Raw genomic sequence first — 25,498 nt, 5'->3', positions numbered from 1 at the left:
GCCCACCCTGAGGGGGGGCTGGTATGGCTTGTGGTGTCAGGGATCCAACCACGGTCCCCTGTGCCTGCCTAAGCTTGCCTAAGCAGGCACTTTAGACCGCTGAGCTATCTTGCTGCTTTAATGTTTTGAATCAATTCAAAGGATTTACCTTTCATGGTCTTCTTGACTTTGGGGAAAACCCAGAAGTCCTATGGTGCCAGATCTGGCAAATTAAGTAAATGAGGACCTTGACAGAAATCGACATAAATGTTCTGAATCCATTCAGGACATCAAGGCAGCCATGATGGCTCAACTAATGATACTCATGACAGAGAACTTCCAGAACTGCTTCAGAAAAAGCCAAGAATGATGGGATAAGTGTGTTCACAGTGTGAGGGCATTTTGAAGGAGATTAATGGCCATGAGTCCTTTACTGTAATACATTTAAACAATTTGTAATTAAACATTCACCATTTAATGGGGGGGCAGTGTGGAGACTGAAACTCAGAATTGAGAGACCACAAAGCAGACATTCATTAACTAGGAAACCTCAGAGCATCTGTTTTCCTGTAAGGGAAATAATTGTCTTCATCTCATTTATTAGGTAAATGTGTAAAGTGCCTGGCTCAGTAGGCCCTTTAAGTATAGTTCAATTGTCATTATTGTTTTTCTGAAATGAGGCCTTGCGGAGGGCAACTATCAGCCCCGCCACCCACTAGCAAGCTGGCTGAGAGGGAGGGAGGCTGCTGGTTATTGGCAGAAGTGGTCATAATTGGCACCGAAGCTTGTACTGGATACAGCAGGGCTGAAGGAGGGGAAGCACAGCTAAGAAATCCAAAGCTCCCAAACAAGGCACTTTGTTCAGGGCACATGGCAGCTGAGACCCCAGTCCTGGGATTCTAGGTGGCCATCCTCATCTTAGGCTCAGTAATTCAAAGCGATCAGCACCATCTACTGAGGACTTACAGTGTACACCGCACACAACACTAAGCAATTTATGTGCTTCATCTCATTTTATCAGCACTTTAGTTTAGGGACAAAAAGTCCATTTTTTTTTTTTTTTTTTTTTACAGCTGAGGAAACAAATTCAGAGTGATGGGGACATTTGCCTGAGGCCTTGAAGCAAGAGCGGGGAGCCACCTCTGCAGTTTTGCAGATGCTGCAGGCTCTTCCTTTGTTCTGACAAGGCAGGGGCTTTCCCTCATGGAGTTCCCCACTTCCTGCCTCAAAGAACCGAAGAGCTTCTTCCACTCCAGATGGAATGGGAAAGGAAGCTGAGTCAAAGAAGCCTGCCAGGGAGGAGAGTGAGGATGAGATAGGATTGAAGGCAGGGGTGTGCCTGGGGGTCTGGCCAGGGAGAGGGTGTCACAGAAAGACAAAGGTGGGTCAGGGACCCCAGGGAGTCGCTACAAAGAGGCCTTAGGGAGCCTTCCAGGCTTTCCTTGGTTAAACACTCCAGGCCTTCAGATTGAAGGCTGAGGGAGTCCTGTAGCTTCTTTCCTCTCCCTCCTTCTAGAAACTCTGCAGTTTGCAAAACCAGCCCCTCCTCTGGGCACCTGTGGTTTCCTGTGGGTCGGGGGTCCTGCTCAGCTAGGCAGTGGTCACTGTGAGCAGTGGGGACAGGAGGAGATGGTGTAAGCTGTTTCTTTGCCTTTTACTCCTGTGGCTGTCCAGCAACACACATGCACATGCACACACCCCCACACCCTGAGTCAGCACCAGGCAGCAGAGGGGGCGGGGTCACTGATTCAGTCCTGGTGCCTTCTTAAAGCCCCTGAAAGGGCCACTGCAGCAGACACTGCTACCCTCACCATGAGTCCCTGGCAGCCCCTGGTCCTGGTGCTCCTGGTGCTGGGCTGGTGTTCTACTGCCCCTCCAAGGCGCCAGCCTACGCTCGTGGTCTTCCCCAGAGATTTGAAAAGCTCCAGTCTCACCGACACTCAGTTGGCAGAGGTAGGCAAAGGCCACAGTTAGGAGCTGGAGAGGGTTGACCAGGAAGGTGTCCATATGCCAGAGAGGGCGGGGGACCTCAGGGATGCTTTAGGATGTGTGGAGGGGTGGCATGTCTGGGAAACGTGTCCAGGATAAGGCACCAGGGGTCCTGCGAAGACTCTGGGCAGTGTCAGCCAGGATGGGCAATATGGGTTTCCTAGGTGGGCAATGGGAAATAGTGACCGGGAGGGTGCTAAAAGGTTCTGGCTGGGCACAGGTTGGGAATGAGTAGGGGTAAACTAAGGGCGTCCTCTGGTAGGTTTGGGTTGGAGGCAACAGGGATGGGAAAGGGCTGAGGGTGTCTACAGGAGGGTGTCCAGGGTTAATGTCTAATGGGTCATCCCTGAGTGCCTAGAAGGACAGAGCAAAGGGTTTAGGGCTGTGGGACATCTCTGCCCTCCACCTGCAGGAGTACCTGTTTCGCTATGGTTACACTAATGTGGCTGAGATGCGTCATGGGAACAAGTCCCTGGGGCCTGCGCTGCTGCGTCTTCAGAAGCGGCTGTCCCTTCCTGAGACCGGTGAGCTGGACAGCACCACGCTGGCCGCCATCCGGACTCCACGCTGCGGTGTCCCAGACCTGGGCAAATTCCAAACCTTCGAGGGCGACCTCCAGTGGCACCACCGCAACATCACATACTGGTGAGCTGCTGCGCGGAGGACAGACATAGGCCTGCGTGGGCTGGGAGGGTGGGCTGTGCCGGTGTGGGGCGAATGCCATGTCCTTGGCCTGTTGGGATTTTGCTATTTAATATGTGGCTTCACCTCCAAGCCTCAGTTTCCCCTTTGCAGAAGTGATTGTAGCCATCCAAGTTCTCTTGTTAGGGCCATTTGAGGACGCAAATGGGGTGTGGGGCACGCGCCTTATAGACGGAAGCACCCACGGCAGGGAGCACTGCGTCTGCTGACATCTTCAAGACCCGAAGCGCTGCTGCGCCTAGCCCGATTTCCACTTAGGTCTCACCCTCCTTTCCCTTCCCCTACAGGATCCAAAACTACTCAGAGGACTTGCCGCGCGACGTGATTGACGACGCCTTTGCGCGCGCCTTCGCAGTGTGGAGCGCAGTGACCCCGCTCACCTTCACGCGTGTGTACGGCCGCGACGCAGACATCGTCATCCAGTTTGGTGTCGCGGGTGAGAACCGGAAATCTTTGGGCGAGGGCGTGCGAGGGAGGGGCGGGCACGGAGGGCGAGGAGGAGAGGGCGGTGCTGTCCCACAGCTCGGCTGCAGCTGCGCGCCCTTCTGACCCTTCCTCAGGCAGGGCGCCGGGCGCGGGGCTCGCGGGAGACTCCCGCTGGGGATTCCGCTCCTTTGGACAGCAGCAACAGCACCCGGCCGAACTCTTTAATTCTCCACCCGCTTTTTCAGAGCATGGAGACGGGTATCCTTTTGACGGAAAGGACGGGCTCCTGGCCCACGCATTTCCCCCTGGTCCCGGCATTCAAGGAGACGCCCACTTCGATGATGAAGAGTTATGGTCCTTGGGCAAGGGCGTCGGTGAGATCCTGAGCCACTCCAGAACTTATCTTTTTCCTGTCCTCGTCCCTTTTCCTCTCGCACCCGTCAACACCCGCCGGGACTCAAGTCCCCTTTTCCCACAGTGGTACCGACCTACTATGGAAACGCAAACGGAGCTCCCTGTCACTTCCCCTTTACCTTCGAGGGCCGCTCCTACTCCTCCTGCACCACCGACGGCCGCACAGATAACACACCTTGGTGCAGCACCACGGCCGACTACGACACTGATCGCCAGTATGGGTTCTGCCCCAGCGAGAGTGAGTGTGGGGCTGCTGCTGCAAGCCGGGGTGGGTGTCACTCTCTGCGGGGGTCTTTGGTTCTAAAGCCCTTCCCCACTTGTGCTTGCTGCGCAGCCTGCGAGACACTCACCCGCCCCCTGGGTAAGAAGGACAGGCAGGATGGGTTGCAGTCACTCCGTGGGTAACAGCACATAGCTCTTGGGAGTAATGGTGTGGCCTCCCCAGGACTCTACACCCAGCACGGCAACGGGGACGGCAAGCCCTGCGTGTTTCCCTTCACATTTGAGGGCCGCTCCTACTCCGCCTGCACCACGGACGGTCGCTCGGATGGCTACCGCTGGTGCGCCACCACCGCCAACTATGACCAGGACAAACTCTACGGCTTCTGTCCCACTCGAGGTGCGGCAGCCCCGCGGCCAGTTACAGCCCCGTTGTCCTATTGGCACTGGTCCCTGCAACCAGACTCCCCCACATGCAGCATTCTGTCTCCCTGCTCCTCCTGCGCTCACCATCATCACATCCTGGTTTCCAATGGGTCCTTTGCCCCGTGAGGATTTCTGGCATCAGGCTTTGCCCCAAGTCTCCTAGTCTCAGTGGCACCACAGCGCCCCCTAGGCTTTGAAAATAGGCCCTTAGGTCTCTAGCTCCTGCTCCTCACCCCACCACTGCCTTGTTTTACCTACCCATCCGTCTCACCCAATGCCTTGGGTCTCCCCAGCTGACGCGACTGTGATCGGCGGAAACTCGGCCGGGGAACTGTGTGTCTTCCCCTTTGTCTTCCTGGGCAAGGAGTACTCGTCTTGTACCAGTGAGGGTCGCCAGGATGGGCGCCTCTGGTGCGCCACCACCTCCAACTTCGACACTGACAAGAAGTGGGGCTTCTGCCCGGACCAAGGTGGGCAGGATTCTGAGTTTCCTGGGCTGTGGTCCCCACACTGATGGTATCCAGGTCTGGGGCCTTGGTCTAGTGCTCTCCTCTCAGGCTCTCGTCCCCCCCCCCTCCAGGATACAGCCTGTTCCTTGTGGCAGCACATGAGTTTGGCCACGCCCTGGGCTTAGATCACTCCTCAGTGCCAGAGGCACTCATGTACCCCATGTACCGTTACCTTGAGGGCTCCCCACTGCATGAGGATGATGTGAAGGGCATCCAACATCTCTATGGTGAGTAAAGTCCTGGAACAGGGATGGAAGGAGCAGAGGTTGGGGTGTGGCTCAGTTACGGGACTAGAGAATGGGTTGGGACCTCAACATCTCACTGGGACAGGACCTGGGTGCAGGTGTCACCTGTCAGTGCTTGGAGACAGTGCTGGACTCCGATCAGGATGGCAAGTTCAAACTGAGCCTGGGCAATTTAAAAACATAGTGAGACCCTGCCTCAGAAGGTCAAAACAAAGGAAAACAAAACACAAAAACACTAGAGTTGTAGCTCAGTGCACAGCCCTTGGGTTCAATCCCTAATACAGGGAATGCAGGAGAGATACTGAGGGTTGGGTATGTAGCTTAGTGGTAGAGCCCTTGCCTGGCATGTGTATTGTGGAAGCACCAGGGTTTTACCCCTAGTGGGGGAGAGAGAGGGATCTAATTCATAGTGTTTCTCCAAAGATCAAACCAGCCAATTACACGAGTTTATAAAGCTCTCAGCACTAAGTGTCATGGTGACATTCAAAAGACAGGCCTAGGGCTGGCCAAATAGCTCAGCAGATTAAAGCGCCTGCAAGCAGGCACAGGGCCCCCTGGAGTTGGATCCCCAGGGCTTTCTATGCTGGTCCCACCCCCGGGGCCTGCTGAGATGGCAGTTGAGACTGGGCGTGGTGGTGTGTGCTGTAAACAGGTATAATCCTAGCTCTTAGGAGGCTGTAAACAGGTGGGTCACTATGAGTCCAATCTAGTAGTGAGACCCTGTAGACCCTTATCTAAAATACAAAAACAGTCCTGTTGTCCTGGAAAGGGGGCAGGTGCTGCCTACTTTCTATCCACAGAGCTCAACCCAGGGCCTGAAGCAGCCAGGGATGGAGGAACATGGCTTGAATATATGCCAAGTGTGGGGGCAGCTACTCGCTTGCCTGTGGAGAAATGACTTCAATGTCTAAGCGAGAAGCGTGTGCACCAGCGCAAGGCTCGCTGGTAATGTGGGGGATTAGAAGTGCAGCCTACAGATGTTTCACCCAGGATCTCTTCCTAGGTCCTGGCCCTAAACCTGAACCAAGACCTCCAACCACCACCACTAGCACTACCACCAGCACCACCGCCACGCGTCGTGAACCACAGCCCACGGCTCCCTCGACTGTCTGCCCCACTCTGCCCCCCATTGCTTACCCCACAGCCGGCCCAACTGGCCCTCCTGCACCTGGTCCCACAGCCCCCACCTCAGCTGGCCCTACAGGTCCCCCCACAGCAGGCCCCCCACCGGCCCCTACGGAGTCTCCGGATCCAAAGGACGATCCGTGCAATGTGAACATTTTTGACGCCATCGCAAAGATCCAGAACGATCTGTATTTGTTCAAGGATGGGTAAGCCACCAGGGATGGGGATGGGATATGTGGGTGGGGAAAGAGGGTGGAGGATTCCCCCCCCCGCCTGTCCCTCCCTCTCCGCCCACTGGCCCTCTGCTCAGGGTCAGCGCCCTGCTTTTGTCTGGCTCCCAGGCGGTATTGGAAGTTTAATGAGGGCCGAAGACGTCGGCTGCAGGGCCCGTTCCTTATCTCCAACACATGGCCGGCACTGCCCGCCAGACTGGACTCTGCTTTTGAGGATCCGCTCTCCAAGAAGATTTTCTTCTTCTCTGGTTAGTTTCTCCTCTTTCCCCCTTCACCGTCTTCATCCTGCACCAGTCAGGGAAGATCAACCTAAGACAATCTGAGAATCGGACGACAATCAGAAAAAGCGCGCCCCCTCCTGGCGGACGCAGTTTAACACGTTTAGGGGGGTGCAGAATTTCTGTCTTGCGGCTCGCAGTGCCGTCGCACCACCGAAACCGTGGATCTGCCCTTTGGGCACAGAGATCGGGAACACGCCGGACCAGGAAAAGGCTTCGCAGCGCCCCCAGGTCGACGTGACCTTGACCCTTCTCCCCTGCAGGGCGCCAAGTGTGGGTGTACACAGGCGCGTCGGTGCTGGGCCCGAGGCGTCTGGACAAACTGGGCCTGGGCTCGGGGGTGACCCAGGTCACCGGGGTGCTCTCGAGAGGCGGCGGCAAAGCGCTGCTCTTCAGCAGGGAGCGCTTCTGGAGGTGAGAGCACCGCGGCCGCCGCCAGGGGGAGCCCGGGTGCCACCGCCCGCCGCTGGCTCAGCACCTGTCTGCTCCCGGCTTGCTGCAGGTTTGACGTTAAGACGCAGAGGGTGGATTCCCAGAGCGTCACTCCGGTGGACCATATGTTCCCTGGGGTGCCCTTGAACATGCACACCGTCTTCCAGTACCGAGGTGAGGGGTGCACATGCGGGCGGGGGAGGGTCTCTTTGTGAGAGCTGCCCACGCCCGGCTGCCCTACCTCGTGATTGGCCAAATTCCATGAAAACAAGAAAAAGCCTTGGAGACGGGGCAAACGTCTCCGCACCGATAGAGACAGAGACCTTCCTTAGATCATATAGGGACTCAGGGGCACAGATTTCCTGCCTCCCCTGCCAGAGGCTGCCACAGGGCATGTGGTTTGCAAGTGCCTATACTGTGCCCAAGCACCGTGCTCCCCCGGGAATACAGTGAGGGACAAGACGGTGCTTAGCTATGTTTCTTTGGACAAATCCTGCTACATTCGCAGCCTCAGTTTTCCCAACTGTAAACTGGAGATGATAGCTCTCTTTGCTTTCACTTTTTTGTCCTGTCCGTTGATAAGGTCTGTGGACTCTGCTACCAGAGTTTATGATCTTTCACTAACGCTCTTGCAAACACCATCCAATACAATTGTTTGTTTGGTTATGGGACTGGGAATTTTTTTTAATAAAAAAAATTGTGGGGCCAGGGAGATGGCTCAGTGGAATAAGTGCTTCCCTGGCAAGCGCAAGGGGCCGAGTTCAATCCCCAGTTCCGAAAAAAAAAAAAAAAAGCAAAAAAGAAAAAATGTACTTAGAAGCATCTAGAATGTTAACAAAACCATTGCAACTTTTTTTTTTTTTTTTTGTGGCGGCTGGGAGTTGAACCCAGGGCCATCACACTGAATTACATTCCCAGCCCTTTTGTTTAGTATGATTTTTTGAGAAAGGATCTTGCTAGGTCCCTAAGTAACCCCGGCTAGGCTTGACGTTGTGAACCTGCCTCAGCCTCCTAGAGTGCTGAGATTACGAGATTACAGGTGTGTACCACCATGCCCTGCTCCAATCCCTTTAATGTATACCCAGAGAGTAGGGAGAGGTTAGAGGCAGGAGCGCAGGGCTGGGTCCTAGGAATGATTCCAAATCAAGGTCAAAGAAACTAACAAAATCCTGTCTCCCCTTCCCCCTCATTTTTTTTTTTTTTAAACTTTGGAGACCGGGTCTCACTATGTAGTTCAGACTGGCCTGGAACTCACTATGTAGCTCAGGTTGGCCTCAAACTTGAAGCGATCCTCCGTCCTCTTTCTCAGCCTCACGAGTGCTGGGATTGCAGGAGTGCACCACATCCACTCCCTCCCCCTTCTAAACCTCTGTGTTCTAGTCTACTCCTGTCATTCACTATGCTCCACCTACACTGCTGTCTCCTTCAGCAGATCAAGGTCACTCATAGCTTAGGGCCTTTGTGCCAGTTGTTCCGCTATCTGGAAGGCTCCCCCCTAAACTGTTACAGGCTGCCTCTCTCTCATCCTTCGTGTCCCAGTGCTAAGGTCACCATTTCAGAAAGGCCTTTCCAGACGGTCATTTTCTGTTCACTTGTTTGTATTTTCTCCACCTCTGTATACACTGTCTGAATCAATCTCATTTATTTTCATGTTTGCTTGGTTAATTGTCCCTCTTGCCTCACTAGAGTTTTAGCAGCAAAAATTCTGAGATAGTGCCTGGATTTTTCTCTGATGTATTTCTGTGCTTGACACATAGTAGGCACTCAGAATTTCTTTTGTGTGGTTTTCTGGAGATCAAACCCAGGCCCTCAGGCACGTTAGGGAAAAATGCTCTACCTCTGAGCCATATTCCCAGTAAAATTTTTTGAATGAATGCATAGATTTGCTCAATGAATGAATATTGAATGAATTGTTCTGAGCATTAAGATAGGCCATTCATTCATTTATTTGCTGATTCATTCATAAAATGTATACACAGCACCTACTGTGTGCCAGGTTCTGTGCCTTCCAGCATCTCACAGGCAGGTGAGGGAGATGGAGGGTCATGTGAAAAGCCTTAGAAAGACCCAGAAGAGCCAGGGGGGATGATTGTAAAAATCTTGCTCTTGTCTTTGTACATGTACGTGAAAAGGTAAGACTCACCCCTCTCATGCCTGCTTATCTCCTGCAGATAAAGCCTACTTCTGCCAGGACCGCTTCTACTGGCGAGTAAGTTTCTGGAATGAAATGAACCAGGTGGACGAAGTGGGTTATGTGACCTATGACATCCTGCGCTGCCCGGCCTAGGGCTTCCATCCTGCTCAGCAGTGCGGGCTGGTTCCTGGGGGACCGTCCCAGCAGAGAAGAAGCCAGTTTGCCGGATACAAACTGGTGATCTTTTCTGGAGGATGGGGAGGAGTGGAGAGGGGCTGGGCCCTCTCTTTACACCTTCATTTTTTGTGAGACTATTTCTAATAAACTTGGATTCTCTAACTTTTATTTTTTTTAATTTATTTATTTATTTATGTGTGTGTGTGGGGCAGCTCAGCCCACCAGGGGGTGGGCTGGCTGGCATGTGGTGCTGGGGGATTGAACCGCGGTCCCTGTGCTTGCTAAGCTTGTTCTAAGTAGGTGCTTTACACCACTGAGCCATCTCACCAGCCCTGGACTCTCTAACTTTTAGAAGTAGCTTTTATTTAGGTATGCATATTCATATGTATGCATGTAACTGGTAGGGCATTTTTCTACACCAGGCAATGTTTCAGGCTTTTTGTAAATACTAGCACATTCAATCCTATTAGGAAGGTATTATATGAGTGTTTCTATTTTATAGATGAAGAAATGACCAAGCTATGTATTTATCCACCAACGATTTGTTGAGCCTCTATATAGAACCAGGCTATGTGCTGGGCACTGGGGATAGGAATGAATTGGACTCTCATCCTACACTCAAGGACCTCTCAGTGGCCCCCAAACTTTAAAGCATAGAATAGCATTCTGCTAAAGCCAGCCTGCAGGTTCTGCCCCTAGAGAGACCAACCTAGTTACCAGGGTCACCCTGTGGCTCATGAGTGTGGGATTACATTTGAGTTCATAAAGGTGATCCTTTATTATCCTATAATTGTGTGTGTGTGTGTGTGTGTGTGTGTGTGCGCGCGCGCGCACATGTGCACACACATGTGATTCTGTGCATTGTGATGGAAGTCAGAGTGTATTTCCTGGGCAAAATGAACCCTCAAGTGGAACCAACCTAGGAAGGATGAGCAAGAGTGTCTTCTTGTGTGAGTAGGACAGTCTCCTGAAAGTAGCAACCTACCGCCCAGGCTGCGTGCATGCAGTGACGTATAGGAGGACACTGATCAACACTTTCTGTATGGTGAGAAACGGAGCAACTTGCCTGCCCCGGTAAAGTGTGGACACAGACAGGGCGGCAGGAGCTACTGTGCACGGCACCATGTCCCACGCCCCACTTCATGTCCTTTGTGAGTTAAAGCAATCCTATGGGGCAGGCACTCCTGTTCCCTTACCCACACCACTGCGGTGGTTATTGCCAACTCCCTTTCTACAGAGGACAAGCTAAGCACCGGGAATGACAACTCACCCAATGCCCCACAGCTGGTGAGCAGTGGCTGCAGGCTCTGAAAGTGGGCTCTAGACGCAGATGTTGGGGGAAGAGAAAAAGCGGGATGTTTGGGAGAATGGCAGATGGCTCTGAACTACACAAGGGTGTGGTGGTGGTGATGGGTGGGTTCTGGAGTGGTCAAGGTAAGAGAGATGGCCTGGGCCAGGTGAAGGCAAGTCAGACCCCCACAGGACGAGGAGTACAGATCTGACATCACAAGGCAGGGAACGAGTGGGTCGGTGAGCAGAGAGCTGGGCTTGGTTGGGACTGATTATGTTTTGGAACTTTTAGATAATATGTTTTGGAGTTTAAGGAGAGGTAAGGGAACATCCCCCCCAAGAGTCCTTTGGGGGTCTCTATCTCCTAGCGCCTGTAATCCCAGCGCTTAGGAGACTGAAAACAGCTCATCTAGCTCTTGCCCACAAGGGAATCACTCTCCTTGGCAAACAAATATCCCTTAATACACTTCTTCAAAATCTCTCTAGGTCTGGGAATATAGCTCAGTGGCATAAGTGCATATCTGGCAAGCTCAAGGTCCCAAGTTCAATCCCTGGTACCACCAAACAAACAACAACAAAAATAAAAACAACTGTCTTAACCTCTGTCTCTCTCTAGATGCTATTTTATTTTTCCAACACCACCCATTCATAGTAGAACTTCCTGTTTGGTCTTCATGTGTGGTCTCTAGTTACTGACTCTAGTTCCTCAACTTCCCTTATCCTTTCAGGCACCCAGCCTGCCTTTCAGCCCACTGTGCCCCTGGATTCACTGTCACTAAGCCACCTTTTACCTCCTGCAGCCAACACCACAGCCATGCCTCTGCCCATGCCCTACTGTCACTCCTTACACTAGGCAGAATTGACCTGCCCACCCTCCCGAAATTCTTTTCTCCCTTGGTCTCCCAGATCCCTTGACTCCTAGTCTTTCTCCCACCATGCTGGCTGAATTGTCTTACTCCCAACCTCTAAATGATGGAGTGCTTTTATCCTTTCATCCTTCTGTTAATTCATAGCTTTTTTGGTGGTGGTATTAGGGATTGAACTCTAGGCCTTTGACACTGAGATACAACCTGACACTTTTCTAATTTTTTTTTTTCCTTTTTTTTTTTCTTTGCAGAACTGGGGATTGAACTCAGGCGCTTGCGTTGCCAGGGAAGCACTTATTCTACTGAGCCATCTCCCCGGCACCCTAATTTTTTTTTTAATGTGTTTAGTACAAGGTCTATAGGGTCTCACCACACAGATCAAACTCATAGTGATCCTCCTGTTTTCAGTCTCCCAAGCACTGGGATTACAGGTACGCACCACCATGCCCAGTCTCAGTGGCCATCTCAGCAGGCCCCGGGGGTGGAGCCGGCATGGCTTGCTGGAGATTAAACCCCAGTCCTTAAATATGCCTAAACAGGTGCTTTAATCTGCTGAGCTATCTGGCCAGCCCAACACTTTTCTAAGTTTTATTTTGAGATAGGTTCTCACTAAGTCACTAAATGGCGTAGGCTGGGCTTGAACTTTCAATCCTCTTGCCTTTGTCTCCTAGAGTGCCAGGATCACACCATCTCCAGTTCTTTTTCTTTTTTTTTTTTTTCCAGAACCGGGGATTGAACTCAGACCACGGGAAGCACTCATTCTACTGAGCCATCTCCCTGGCCCACCACCTCCAGTTCTGAAACTCAAAAACTTTCAGAACATCACCAAATATACCCTGATGGGCGACATGGACACCCCAGGGGGAACATTAATATAATAAGCATATGGACAAGTGCACCTACTCCAAGTATACACTGTAGTATGTATTTCGCAAACAATGCAACAAAACATTATCAGTGCCTTGGAAGACCCTTTAAAGCCCCTTGCAGTTACTGTTTTCTTCCCATGAGCCACTACTACCATTACTTCTAAAGTTCACATGGACTTTGGCTGTTTTTGCACCATTTATTTGTTTTTGTTTTTATGAGTACCTTGTGCTTGCTAGGCAGGTGCTTTGCCGCTGAACTATATTCCTGGCCCATGTTATTTATTTTGGTTTTGTTTTGACCTGCTCTGCTTGCCCTGAGGGCAGGGCTGGTGCTGTGTGTGGTGACAGGAATTGAACTGTGGTACCCTGTGGCTGCCTAAATTTACCTAAGCAGGTGCTTTAGACTGTTAAGCTATCTCACCAACCCCACCCCCTGCCCATGTTATTTACAGTGTTATAAGGTTTGTAGTACTCTTTCCTATCCAGTTTCTTTTTTTTTGGGTGTAACATTATATTTGTGAGATCCATCCATACTGTTTTGTAAATTATGGATTGTTTATTCTCAATGCCATGCAGTGTTTCACTGTGTGAATGTACTACAATTTATCTAGTTTACTATTGATAGATATTTGGGTGTTTTCCAATTTAGGACTGTTATAAATAATGTCACTGAAGAGTGTGTGTGTGAGAGAGAGAGAGACAGGGCCTTGCTGTGCAGTTCAGGATGAGCTTGAGCTTACTATGTAGCCAAAATTGGCTTTTTTTTAAATTTTAGGGAAGGGTCTACAGGGTCACACTACTAGATCAGACTCATAGTGATCTGCCTATTTACAGCATCCTAAGAGCTGGGATTACAAGCGCGTGCGTGGGAGGCTGACACGGCAGACCCGGGGATTGAATCCCTGGCCCCTGCACCTGCTTGCAGGGGCTTTAATCCACTGAACTATTTCACTGGCCCTTCAAAATTGGCTTTGAATTCATGATCCTACTGCCTCAACTTTCCAGGTGCTGGGATTTTGGTGTGCACCACACCTGTGAAAATGTGTGTGTGTGTGTGTGTGTGTGTGTGTGTGTGTGTGGTTTGTGCTACAGGGGATGGAACCCAGGGCCTTTCACATGCTAGGCACATGCTCTATCATGGAGCCACTCCCAGCCACTAAGAAGACTGCTACAGATGTCTTTTAGTGCCCATGGGCAGCCACTGCTTTTGGGTTTATACCTAGGAGTAAAATTGTTGTAGTGAAAGATATGTCTGTGTGCATCCAGTTTTAGTAGATGCAACTCAAAGTAGTTTTGCCTGTCTACACTCCCATCAGGATTCCTCTTGCACGCTCCTCCATAGGCATCAGATGCCCTCTGGAACCCCTTAGCAGTCCTGCTGGCTCCAGCTAGTAACTTGTCTGGAATCCCGTGACTGCCTCCAATCTGGTGGTTGTCATCCCCTCCCACTTGGGGACTTGCAGGGAGCTCCTAATTAGACTCCCAGGTTCCACACCTGCTCTTCGTTAGTTTTCCGTTCACCACCAGCCAGATTGACTGATCTTGTTAAAATATAAAGCACATCACATCATTCCCTTGTTCAAAAACTTCCAATGGTTTTCCTTGTGGATTAAAAATAAATCCAGGAGAAAAGAATCCCCAGAGACTTCAAAAGGACATTTGATCTGCCTTCTGCTCTCCCTGATCTTCTATCACTCTGTTCCACACAATGGCCATCTTGCTGGTTCTCTAATATTTCATGTTCCCTCTTGCTCCCAGTCCCTTGCAGTTGCTCTTTCTTCTAACAGAGAGTGTCCCTCCCCAGTTTCTTGGATAGCTGGCTCTTCTCATCAGTGAGACCTCCACTGAAATGTCATAAGAGGGCAAGAAATCAATCAATCCTTTCCCTGTCGCTATTGCCTGAAGCACCTGAGAGCTACCAGGTGTTAAGGTTTAGGGGGCCCCAGCAAAAGTGGGCGCGGTCTGCAGGAGCTACACTCTAGGCCCTCATGAAGGATGACTCTTAGCTGGGTGGGCTTCTCGGGCACTTGGGTGGGACCGACAGCGCAGGGCCTGGGAACCAAGTGGCCACGTCCAGGGCGGCTGGGCGCAGCGGGCACTAGGACCCTGAGCCGTGCGGCGCGGCGGGCACGGGGGATCTGCGGTTCCTCCCGCCCTGAGCCGGCAGCGGCCACTTGTGCGAACCGGGCCGCAGCGCGCCGCGGCCCCTCTCCGCGCCATGAGCCGCAGGTTCACCGTCACCTCGCTGCCCCCGGCGGCGCCCGTAGGAAACCCTGACCCCGAGTCCCGCCGGCATTCTGTCGCGGACCCGCGTCAACTCCCTGAAGAGGACATCAAAGGTAAAGGCCGCAGGGGCGGGGCCGGTTAGGGGCGGGGCCTGTGGGTTAGGGGCGGGGCCTGCATTCGGGGGCGGGGTCCTCAGGGAAGACTTGGGGCTCCGGCTCTGGAAGAGTGAGGGGGCGGGGCCAAACTCGAGGTGGGCGGGGCACAGGGGGAAGCTGGGGCGAAAGACCCAGGAGGGGTTGGTCCAGTGATGGAGGGTTTGTGGTGGGTGGGTCGGGAATAGCCCCACACAACCCGAGGGGGGACCCCTAGCGTGGACCTAGGGAAAGAGGAGGGCTGTGTGGTTAGGGGGTGCACCAGAGCTGAGGGGAAGAGGCGGGGCTAGGTCTATTTGGGGCCCAGGAAAGAGAAGAACTCAAGGGAAAGGGGTAGGCCAGGAGGAAGGGATGAAGTTAGGGTTGGGGGTGGGGTCGAGGGCGGGAGGCAATCTGGGAGTCGCTGAGCTGGGTGCCAGGTCGGCGAATCCTCAGTGTCTGGCCGATCCTCCAAGCCTCAGCCTCCCTGCAGGCGCCACGATCGCCTGGGGATCCCTGGAAGGAGACTAGAAACAGGAAAGCTAGTTTGATCCCGGGCAGCTAGATCCAAGGAGGACCCCAAGAGGACTTCAGTCCGGCTCTCCAACCCTCACTCCGCTCCTTCTCTTCTGTAGCTCCTGAAGGGTTGTGAGGAGCCAGCTCTGGGGGAAATTAGGGGAGTCTTCCTTGCGGTTTCTACGCTCTTGTAATAGAAGTTGCCTGCAGGTTGTAGGGGAATGTTCCTTCTGGCCTTCGGTAAAGTTCTGGCACCCTGATTGTATATGAGATCTCCCCCGCGGGGGACACTTGTTAAAAGTCCTCGTCCTAGCTTTGTGCTCCTCAGGTCTGGAAGGAGCGAGGCTGCAGGTTGGAGTGGCCCCAGCGCGGGGAGAAGTAGCCCCCCGGGCCGCCAGGGGTCGCTGCTGAGCCGCAGGTGAGCTCACCCTTACCAGAGCAGACCTAAATGCCCCAAATCCTAGAGTGGTTCTTAGGGTTTTTTTTTTTTTGCGAATCTCCTCATTGGTATCTACGAACAAATCAAACTGAGGCCTGGACTTCTAGGATCCAGCCCCATGAACCTACCACCTCCTTGCCGCGGCCTTTTAGCTTTTTTTTTTTTTTTTTTTTTTTTTTAGCTTTTTCCATTCTCCATCTATCTCATAATTTGTCTGCCTCTTTTCTCATTTCCACCAGTGGCCTTACCAGACTTCCAGATTCAAACATCAGAAAGCAGGATCTGTTGTCAATACTTGCTTTTTTCCCCCTCTGTCATCAAATACAGTTGGTCTTCTTGTGGACACTGATCTTCAAAACTGGTTTTGAGACCGATTACATCTGTTTCTGTCTGTCACTATCATTCTGGTCTGAGTCCAAGATGTGTCTAACATGACCACAACCACATCCTCCTCCCTGGTCTTCCTGCTCTGAGTCTTGTTCTCACCACCCCACACACAGCTCTAGATAAAGGCCACCACTGTAGACCAGGGCCAAAACCTGGGGTCCACTTTTTGAACCCCTTGCTTAACTACTCCTGGTCTATGTATCCATCCATGTTCATTCCCCACCTCCATAAACCAGGAAATGCCTACTCATCTTGTAAGTTATAACTCACCTCACCTAAAATCCTTTTCCCTTTCCCTCAGTGGGTTAGAGGTATTCATTCCTCTTTGGCCCACCCACTGAAGCACATGTCCTGATGGACGGCAGTTATTTACTTGTATTTTCTTCTCCATTGGAGGGCCTCAAATATAGGAACCATGGCCTTTTATCTTGATATATGACTCCAGGCCCAAAGCATGACATTTAGTGAGTTTTCTTGGGAGGAGATCTTTTTGAGACAGGGTCTCACTCTGCAGTTCAAACTGGCCTTCAACTTACTTTCTAGCCCAGGCTGGCCTTGAACTTGCAGCAATCCTCCTTCCTCAGCCTGCTGAGTTACAAGCATGTGCCACCACACCTGGCATGTTTAGTGAGTTCTTAATGGTCATCAGGTGAAAAGAGTATGGCTCTGTGCTCCTGCTTCTCCTCCCTTGCCTTCTCTCATCCAGCTCCCTAAATACTGGAATGGGAATAAAATGACCTCCTCCATGTCCCAGAGTAATGGTTCAGTTTTCCTATCCATACTGCCATGCTTTGCATACTCAGAGTAATACCCAGCCCCCAGATTTTGGGTGTGCAGGTGTGCATACAAAGTGGATGTGAGTCTAGAATGCTGTATGCTGGTGGCAGAGGCTCTGTGTGTATGATTCTGGAGGAGAGAACAGCCCACACTAGCTCTGATGACCTGTGGGGTGCTCAGTGAGTCAGAGCTTATGTGTGTCACTGTACTGCCTCTGTGTTGATGGACATGCTGGTGTGTGTGCATTTCTGTTTATCTGTGGAGAGGGCACCCACGGGTATGAATGCATTTGAGTTTCATCTCAAGGAGTTCCGTGACTTTTAACCTCTTAAGTCCTGAGACAGCCTCAAGCACCTTCCTCCTCCCTGAAGGTCATTTGCATAGGGAATTAGACAAAAGCTCTCCAGGGTAACTTATATCTGGTAGTATCTTTTCCACAGCTGTTCTGGTGTCAATCTTTTGACCCTCAAAAGTTGTTCTTCATACCTGTTTGCCTGTGGTCCAAAGGGAGGCAGGGGACCTATGTAATCCTGGGAAGGATTAGGGGAGATTTTCAGAGCACACTTGTGGGAGCATGGTTTTAGTCTGGGCCAAGGGAGTGCTGTTTGTCCCTTAGTGTGTTTCCTCACACCTCTACCAAGGGAAGGTCGCTTGTGGCCTGGTTGGATAGAACTGAATTTGGCACCAATTGTTATGCTCTGAGCTAGTCCCCCATTTTGACCCATTCCCTGCTGTGCCCCAGGACACTGGACTGAACACTGAGCCTGCTAAGAAGTTGGGATGTGTCTCCTTCGGAGGAAGGGAACTGAACTATGACAGGGAATGCGCAAGGCTGTGATATAGTCCATTCATGCTTTAGCTCGAGCTCTGTGCTATGGCGTTGGGTTCACTGCTTCCCCTTCCTAGCCTCAGTTTACTCATGCTTAGCATTGATGAGTTGATAGGAAGCTATGTGAGGATCCCGTCAGCCATGAAAATTCTGGATTTTTAAGAAGGGCAGTGCTGTCTGGCTCACCCAGACCAAACCTCATATTTTAGTCTATCTGTAAATTGGGAAGAATGCTGCTGCTACTGGTATATGTCTATCTTATTTGGAGATCTCCTCTGTCTGAGTTCTCTAGTTGCCCCATCCTCAAACCAGGACTCAGAAGCTCACTGTCCAGTACCTCAGTCTAAGGTGAGCCCTAGGAATCTCCATGGCAACAAAATGGTTATGAACGGGGCTGCGGTTGCCATGGTGACAGGCCTCTCTTTCTCATCCCCCTCCTCTCCTTTCCTCTCTTCTCAATGAACCAGAGCAATCTGCAGGCCTCAGCTCTCCAGGTGGGGTGGGGGTGGGGGTGGATGCAGTGAGAAGGGGTCCGAATTGAGAAAGAGGGAAAATGGGCTGAGTCTGCAGGGAAATGGGGGGCTGTTGGGGTGCTGTTGCCATGGTGACAGGACTGCAGCTTGTTAATTAAGCCCCCGGTTGCCACGGAGACAGTGGTGGTTGACGTGCTCTGCGTCGAGCCCTGTGTGTGCACGGTGTGTTGTATGCTGGACTTATCAATCCATAGCAAGGGTTTGGGTCTGGAGAGTGGGATATGTAGGTAGGGGTGAAGAGTGAGGGAGAGGACTTGGCTCTGTGTTTCTGAGCTGGGGGTAGATGGGTAGATTGTGGGGGCGATGCCATGGAGATGGAAAGAGTGGAAAGGGTTTGAGCCATAAGGGTAAACATTGTTTTTTTTGTTTTTTTGTTTTTTTGTTTTTTTTTTTTCATAAGGGTAAACGTTGTGCCTGCTTTCTGGGGAAGAACAGTTAGGGGGGGTCCGGCTTCCTACAGAAATATGCCTAGCCTGGTTCAGTGGATGGAGGCCCGGGATAAGAGCCATAGAGTGGGTCCAACTCCCCAGTGTCACAAGCTCACCCCATGAAGAGAATTCTTTCTATTCTATTTCCATTTCTAGACTCCAAGTTCACCATAAGTGATGAGTGGGAAAAATTTATAAAGTCTCTTTTAGTTCTTAAATCCTGATACCCTGGAGGCAGCTTCTCTGAGCTTTTTTCTCTCTTAGAAACAAGGTGGGAGGGGGTATGAGTTTTAGAAACTCAGAGTTCAAAAATAGGACCCTGCCCAGCTCTGCATTTTGTGTTGATTTTGTGATCCTTTAGCATTATATCTACCCAAGTTTCTGTGTGGAGAAGGGGTGCTCGGAAGGTAGCTGGATCCTTGGATCTCAGAGCTGAAGGCCACCTCTTACAGACCAGTGGCAGTGTAGGAGGTGCCTGCAATGGGCTTTCTCAAAGGCTCATGACAGAGGGCTGGTCTGAGGCCTGAGTATGGCCTCGCCTCCTTGAGATGAAAAGTAGTGTCTCCTAACTTACTCTGGGCTTCTCAGGAAGTGTTCTGTGATTTCGGCATGAAAATAATGGGGACCAAGAAGAAATAGGGTTTTGCAGCCTAATGTTTTCATTTTATAAATGGGTATACTGAGATCCAGATAGAGAGGAGCTTGGTTTTGCCCAGAATATACAGGATTCTAGGGTAGAGAACTGAACCACTGTCTCTGCTATCAAGGACTCTTAAGGTCAGAACACTGGTGAAGGTGGACAGATAGTGTACAGATAGTCAGAGGAAGAGAAATCACTCATGCTTTACCCATCTTCCTAGAGCTGGTTTCCCCATGGTTGTGCTCATTCCCTGAGTGGTCAAAGTTACTCTAGCTCTGGGCCACAAATGAGCAGAAATATCCCCAGGGGAACAACCTAAATTTGAAGTTTCTGATAAACTACAGATGGGAAGAGCACTCCCAGACAGACACACTTCACGTGTTTTACTATGGTACACATCTCTACAGAGCAGTAGAAAATTATAGTGGTGGTGATGGTGGTGGTGTATGTGCACTGTGGAGTGGTGAGAAATTCTTGAAAAGTGGCCTTCCTACCAGCTATCATTTTAACCCTTTGCACCAGTCAGAATAAACTTTTTTTTTTTTTTTTAAGTTGTTCTCTTTGGGAGTCAAGATTATCAATGTTCACATGTTGTCTGAATAGCTCTTTACCTCAAAGGTCATTTGGGAGTCCACATAACCAAATGACTGATGCTTTTGTGGATCCCTCAAAAATACCTTTGAGTCAGCAGTCAGAGACCCATCAACCCATCACAAAAACATACAAGGGAATCCAAGTGCTGGGCACTGTCCATGGTTCTCAAAACTATGTCTTAAAAACGGGATTTCCACGGATACAGATAGCTCTTTACAACTCTTGAACGTCTTCTGGGTTACCCTTCAGATCCAAACTGAGTGGTCACTCCACTTTTGCCCCTTGAAAGCATAAGCAGCAGGAGGAGAAAGCCCATTTCAGGCCCTGTCCCTTTTCTTTCTTTTGAGCCAAGAATATGATTGTAGCCTTGTTTCTTCTACTGGAGGCAAAGCTCATTTAAAAAGAGGTTCTGTTGAGGACAGTCCTACATTGGAATAAGGAGAACTGAGTTGTACACTGTATTCTATAGTTCACTGGCATTGGGTGCACATGCAGTCATTGTTTTCCTCTGGCCTTTAGTTTTTCATCTGTAAAATGAAAGCTCAAGTTAGATAAGACAGCAGATGCCTCTCCAGTCCATAACTCCCTTGGAATTTACAGACCTAGCATTGGGAACTAGGATGACTCTGAAGACATTTTTTCTAATTTATGCCTGCCCTCCAATATTTAGATTTTCCAGAGATTCAAAGAATCCAAGCTTCTGATACCACTTCCTGAAATGTCCCCTGCTCTGGCACTAGTCTGGATTCTAGGGGTGCTGAGGTGTCCCAGTATAATCAAGCTTCTGGAGGGCCAGTGTCAGGAGAGGGGGCAGGAACACAGAAAGCATGTCAGCTCTGGAAGCCTCAGAAAGCAATCCTGGATTAGGGGATTAGACACTCCCGCCCCAGGAGAAAATCTGCTTCCCAGCCGAAGGGCGGCCTCATTTCCCCCTTCCCCCACCCTGTCCCTGACCAGCCTTGGGCCAGCTTGCTCTCCCTAGAGGCTGCACCATCCCCAGTGGAAAGTCAGCGCTCCTTGGAACCTCATCGCAGCCTCCTTTCCTTACCGTATCTTGTCCGTGGATCACTATTTCAGAAAGGCCCTGTCTTGGGGGTAGGGTCCTGAGACTCCTGGTGGCCTAACATAATGAGAATTAGATGTAACTCATCAGGTTCCATGCCACCTATTTCAGGATAGAATGAACGTCAGCCCAGTGACGTGAGACCCTCAGAGAGTGGTACGGGCTTCACTTTCAGGCCCTGGGCTCTACATGTCTTCAGCTCCAACCTCTTGAGAAAAGATATGGGAAAAGGTCTGATTCTCCTCCCTCCAGGGCTAGCCTCTCTAGCTTTGCAGACGGGCTCCCCAGGGCCCCATATTTCATAGCGCCCTTCCCCCCGTGCTGCCTTAGTCCCCCTCATCTTCCCTCTGGGGGTCACCCCAGACCCCTAGTCAGGCAGCCGCTGCGGGGCCGCCTCCCCGCGGCCGCGACCTAGTTCCCTGCCGTTATTTTTAGGGCGCGGGATGGCACCTGCCCACGTGCCGGCCCCGCCTGCGCTGGAGTGGTGGTGGGGGGAGCTGCGTTTGCTCAAGGGAGGCGAGGGCCCCGTCCCCCACAGCACCCCCTTCATCCCACTCGCGCAAGCCCCCAGTTTTCCTGTGAGGGGGCCACCAGGCGCACTCTGCCCTCCCCTCATCTCCTCTCCTCCCTCCCTCCAGCTCTCCCCCCCCAAAAACCCCGCCAGTGGCTCACGCCTCCTGCATACGGGATGAGGTGAGCAGCGCCGCTGCTGAGAGGGGGCGCGCGCGGGTGTGAGCGTGTGTCCGTGTGTGAGTGTGTGTGCGCCGGGCGGGCGGGCACTGCAGCTTCTTCCTCTGTGGAGCGGAGAACGATCGAGAGAGCTCGAGCGGGAGAGAGAGTGGCGAAGGCGGGCAGAGGGGCGCGGGCAAAGCGGCGCAGCCATCCCCGGCCCGGCGCCGCGCCGCCACCATGCTCAACAACCTGACGGACTGCGAGGACGGCGATGGGGGAGCAAACCCTGGTAAGCAGTGGTCCGGGGGCAGCGGGGGAGGGGGCAGCGAGGAGAAGAGTCAGCTCTGGGGTCAGGGGCAGGGCGGGGGCCGCCTCCTTCAGAGAAGAGCCTAGGACTGATCCGGGCAGCGGACGCTGTGGCGGCCTGGAGCCCCACTCCATTGGAATGCGCCAGGCGCTGTCCGAGGTGCTGGAATGCACCGCGCCCGCAGGCAGACCTGAGGCCAAGGGGTTGTGTTCCCCTACAGCCTGGGGGGCAGACTTGAGTTAGCTGTGCAGTGGAAGAGGTGGGAAGGGGGATACAAGAGCTAGCACGGGCTGACGTGCAGCTCGACGGGTGGGAGGAGGGCTCCTTCCACCAAGAGGGGACCCAGGCATCCTGATTCAGAGCAGGGACCAGTGGCACCGGGAGGCGCAATCTGCTGCAGTCTCTTGATTTGAGACTTCCAGATGGAAGGTAGCGGGGACAGGTGGCTACAGGGTGTAGGGGGCATTATGACAGCCCTCATCTGAACTGCGGTGTCCCCTTGGTGCAATCCAGGCCCCCTCCCCCCAGGCTTCCTGAGGTCCGACCTCAGACTGAAACTGCCTCCTCCATAGATTTTTCAGTTCCACTTCGTGGGATTACCCTCTCCCTTTATCTTTCCCGGGGGTTCTTATTCAGGACGAGAAGCAAGATCCCTCTCCTTTCTTCTTTCTCGCCCCTTCCTCTAAGTCCTCTCAGTGATAGTGTGGTTTCCAGGGCGGGGCAGGGGGATCTTCCGAGTTAGCTCTGCTAGCTTTCCTAGTGAGGCTTCAGAAATGGGGTCCCAGCGACTGAATTCCCGGCGCCTTGGCGCGGGCACTGCGGACGCGCTGCGGTGGGTGCGGAGACTCTTCAAGAGCTGAGGGGCTTGGAGCAAGTCCTTTTACTGCTCCCGCTCTCCCCCGCCCTCCTCCGCTGTTTCCCTGCTCCGAGGTCTTGGGGCCAGCCACCCCCTCCGGCTCCCGGGTCCCCCGCCGCCCCCCAGCGGTCTCAGCCATCCATCACGGATGTCAGCCGCCCCCACCCCCCACCCTCCAGCGGCGCTGCGTCCCTTGCGCACTAGCGCGCCTCCCGCGCCTCCCGCGCCTGCTGTCTGCGCTCAGTGCCTTCAAACGCTCCCCTGGGCATTGCTTGACCCTCTAGACTGAGTCTCCCGCAGACCTCTCTGGAGTATGACCAAAGGGCCACAGGGGCTGAAAGAGCAGTCTTCCAGACACTGGCAGCTTTGGCTCTGAGATCCTCAATCCTGGATCTCAGTCAGGGCCAGGTGGCTGTTGGGGAGGCTGGGGACACTAGGGTCCCCAATCCTTTGACTGAGACCTCTTTTCCATTTGTCTCTGGGACTGAGTAGTGTATACAAGAGCCAGAACTATTAGCTGGCCAGCTCATCCATCTCTCCAGTGACCCTGGGGTCACCTCATAGGGCAGCTGTCCCCTCTACCACGTGCTTTGGCTGCAGGGGGAGGGGGTTTGGCAAAGTCGAGCCTGCGGCAATGCCAGGCAGTGCGGTGCCCAAGGAGTAAACGAGGGAGGGGGCATTTCCATCTGGGATTCCCTTCTGTCTTTTAGATACCTCTACACCAAGGCAAGGGGGCTCAACTGAGAAGTAATCTCTCTGTTCTTCCAGAGAGGTTGTGGTCCAAACACCCATAATCCACTTTCTCCACTAACACTTCACTGGGCCTCAGGTTTTCCACGGGGTCTCTGGAGGGCTAGTAAAGAGACATCTATATGTTTGAGACAGTAGTTGAACTAAGAACTCTTCGATTCTTGACCCTCCCTGTTAAGTTTCTAGACCCTGAGTATAACAAGCCTGTCTAGAGACTGTCTTTCTATATATAGGGTCCAGGACCTGGGACTAGAAAGATCAAGCCTCAGGTCAGGTCTTCTGGGTCCCAGAGGGAGAAGGCCATCCAGGGGCACATGAAGGAGGTGGTAGAAGATGATAACAACATTCTCTGCTTGAGGAAAGAGGAACTGAGAACCCCTAGCATCTCTGAGTCTTGATTCTTGGGGGCTGTAGGAGAGCGGGATGTTGACCTCCAGAGGTGGCTTGATAAGAGGGCTCCTCTGGACTAAAGAAGAACCCAAAGATGTTATTTCTGGCTTGCCGATCTCCTTTCCCTGGGGAGCCTGATGCCCCCTCTCTCTTCCCAAGCTGGCCTAGGGATTCCCCCAGGCCCAGACCCAGGCCTCTGGGGAGGCTCCTTAGCCCGCGCCGATAGCCTGTTTCCTCCCCGGGAGCTCTAGCCGCCGCAGCTTAATTGAAAGCCGATTCGGGCTGAGAGCTCCCAGGGGGCGGGGGCAGGGGCGGGGGCGGAGATGGGGAGGACTCAGCCTGGATCTGGCCCTGCCTCTCTCGGCCACCGGCTCAGCGCTTTCCCATCACCCTGATTCCAGGCTCTGGGGAATCAGGACGAGTTTTCCCTTAGCTGTCCTGTTCCTTTGAGAACTCAGAAGCTCCCTTCCCATCCCCCTCAACTAGTGCGCCTGGCGTTCCAGGGAGGGGACAAAATCAACCCTTGGTTGTCAAGGCCAGGAGCCTGGCGTCCGGCCTCTGTGTCGGGTGGAAAGGCAGGACCCAAAACAAGCCTCCCGAGCCGCCCCCTCCCCTGCCCTCATCTCCTGGCCGGGATCCGGCCTGTAGTCGGCCTCCAAGCTGCGCGCCGCGTTACATAAGCGACTGCGGGCGCGTGGCCGGCTTGGCTCGGCTGGGCTCGGCGCTGCGCTCAAGGCCCGTGCGGTCACCATGGAGACCGGCGCTGGGCTGCCTTGTTACTCAAGGTCTCGGGCCGATGGCCCCCTTCCTGTCCCCTACGCGCCACTTGTCCCCGCAAAGGAGAGACTTAGGAGGGGGCAAGGAGGGCAGAGCAGATGGGAGCTTTTCCTGTCTGGTGGTCCTGGTCCTAACAGGGGCGTTTCTGGGAGAGTCACCTAGCCCTACAGAAGAGGAAGCAACTTCCAAATCTGGCAATGGAGGGGGGGAGGGTAGTGGGGGAGGGACAGCAGCCTGGCATGGGGGGCGCCAGGTATGCTAACCATCATAACTGTAATAGCAGCAGTCTACACTTGTGTGCTTGGCTCAGAACACGCATCATTCCAATTAATTCCCACAACCACTCTTTAAGTTAAGCAAGATGAGTATCCTTTGGCAAAAGAGAAAACAAGCTTAGAAAGTGATTTGCTCAAGGGGAAGATGCGGCTGGGACTGGAACCTAGATCTCCCTTACTCTTGCTCTTTTCCTTAACTATTGTGTTGGGTCAACCTCTGTAGTTCCCACAGTAGTGTGATGAGAACAGGAAGCATCTTTTTAACATTAGAAGAGAGGAGGAGATAGTCACCTCACCTTATTTTTCCTGTCCTTGGACCCCACACAGCTGATTTGAACCCTGAGGTCAGAAAGGAAAGCCCTGGAGATTTTATCTCTGAAGACTATTTCCTGAGCATCTGTTATGTGCTAGGCTCCCATGGGAAGGATGGGTCTGATTCCCAGGAACTCACATTTGAGGTTGAGGTGGTGGCAGGAGACTGGATGGTGGTGGATTTTAGGCATTACTTCCCTGCTGCCTCAGCTTTTAGGGTGGGATTGTGTTTATAACAGGGACAGGTCATGCTCTGGAGGTGGACCTGGCTGGGTGACTGAAA

At 52.6% G+C, this 25,498-nt stretch overlaps 2 protein-coding genes across 4 annotated transcripts in view; both read left to right on the top strand.

Moving 5' to 3' along the window:
* The first annotated feature begins 1,759 nt into the window (after window positions 1-1,759).
* On the top strand, window positions 1,760-9,444 carry Mmp9 (matrix metallopeptidase 9). Its single transcript, XM_004636122.2, has 13 exons — window positions 1,760-1,932; window positions 2,381-2,613; window positions 2,958-3,106; window positions 3,342-3,470; window positions 3,575-3,748; window positions 3,956-4,129; window positions 4,449-4,625; window positions 4,736-4,891; window positions 5,913-6,240; window positions 6,376-6,515; window positions 6,809-6,959; window positions 7,048-7,151; window positions 9,149-9,444. The coding sequence occupies exons 1-13, from the start codon at window positions 1,792-1,794 to the stop codon at window positions 9,262-9,264; spliced, it is 2,172 nt and encodes a 723-aa protein (XP_004636179.1). The 5' UTR covers window positions 1,760-1,791; the 3' UTR covers window positions 9,265-9,444.
* Window positions 9,445-14,492: 5,048 nt separating this feature from the next.
* Window positions 14,493-25,498, top strand: part of Slc12a5 (solute carrier family 12 member 5) — a 36,941-nt gene continuing 25,935 nt past the window's right edge. For 2 of the 3 annotated variants that reach the window (XM_023720796.1, XM_004636081.2), the window contains exon 1: window positions 14,493-14,652. In XM_023720796.1, the coding sequence (XP_023576564.1) occupies window positions 14,532-14,652 (121 nt within the window). In that variant the 5' untranslated portion in view covers window positions 14,493-14,531. Of the gene's footprint in view, window positions 14,653-21,528; window positions 21,838-25,498 lie in introns of those variants that run through there. The other variant, XM_004636082.3, reaches the window with a different exon arrangement.

The sequence above is a fragment of the Octodon degus genome, unplaced genomic scaffold, assembly GCF_000260255.1.
Source record: "Octodon degus isolate 3935 unplaced genomic scaffold, OctDeg1.0 scaffold00077, whole genome shotgun sequence".
NCBI classification, from domain to species: Eukaryota; Metazoa; Chordata; class Mammalia; order Rodentia; family Octodontidae; genus Octodon; species Octodon degus.
This window is presented reverse-complemented; position numbering and strand designations above follow the sequence as displayed.

Coding starts and splice junctions, on each gene's coding strand:
- Mmp9 (XM_004636122.2), top strand. CDS start 1,792: ATGAGTCCCTGGCAGCCCCTGGTCCTGGTGCTCCTGGTGCTGGGCTGG. Junction 2,614..2,957: donor CACCGCAACATCACATACTG/GTGAGCTGCTGC, acceptor CTTCCCCTACAG/GATCCAAAACTACTCAGAGG. Junction 3,471..3,574: donor GTCCTTGGGCAAGGGCGTCG/GTGAGATCCTGA, acceptor CTTTTCCCACAG/TGGTACCGACCTACTATGGA.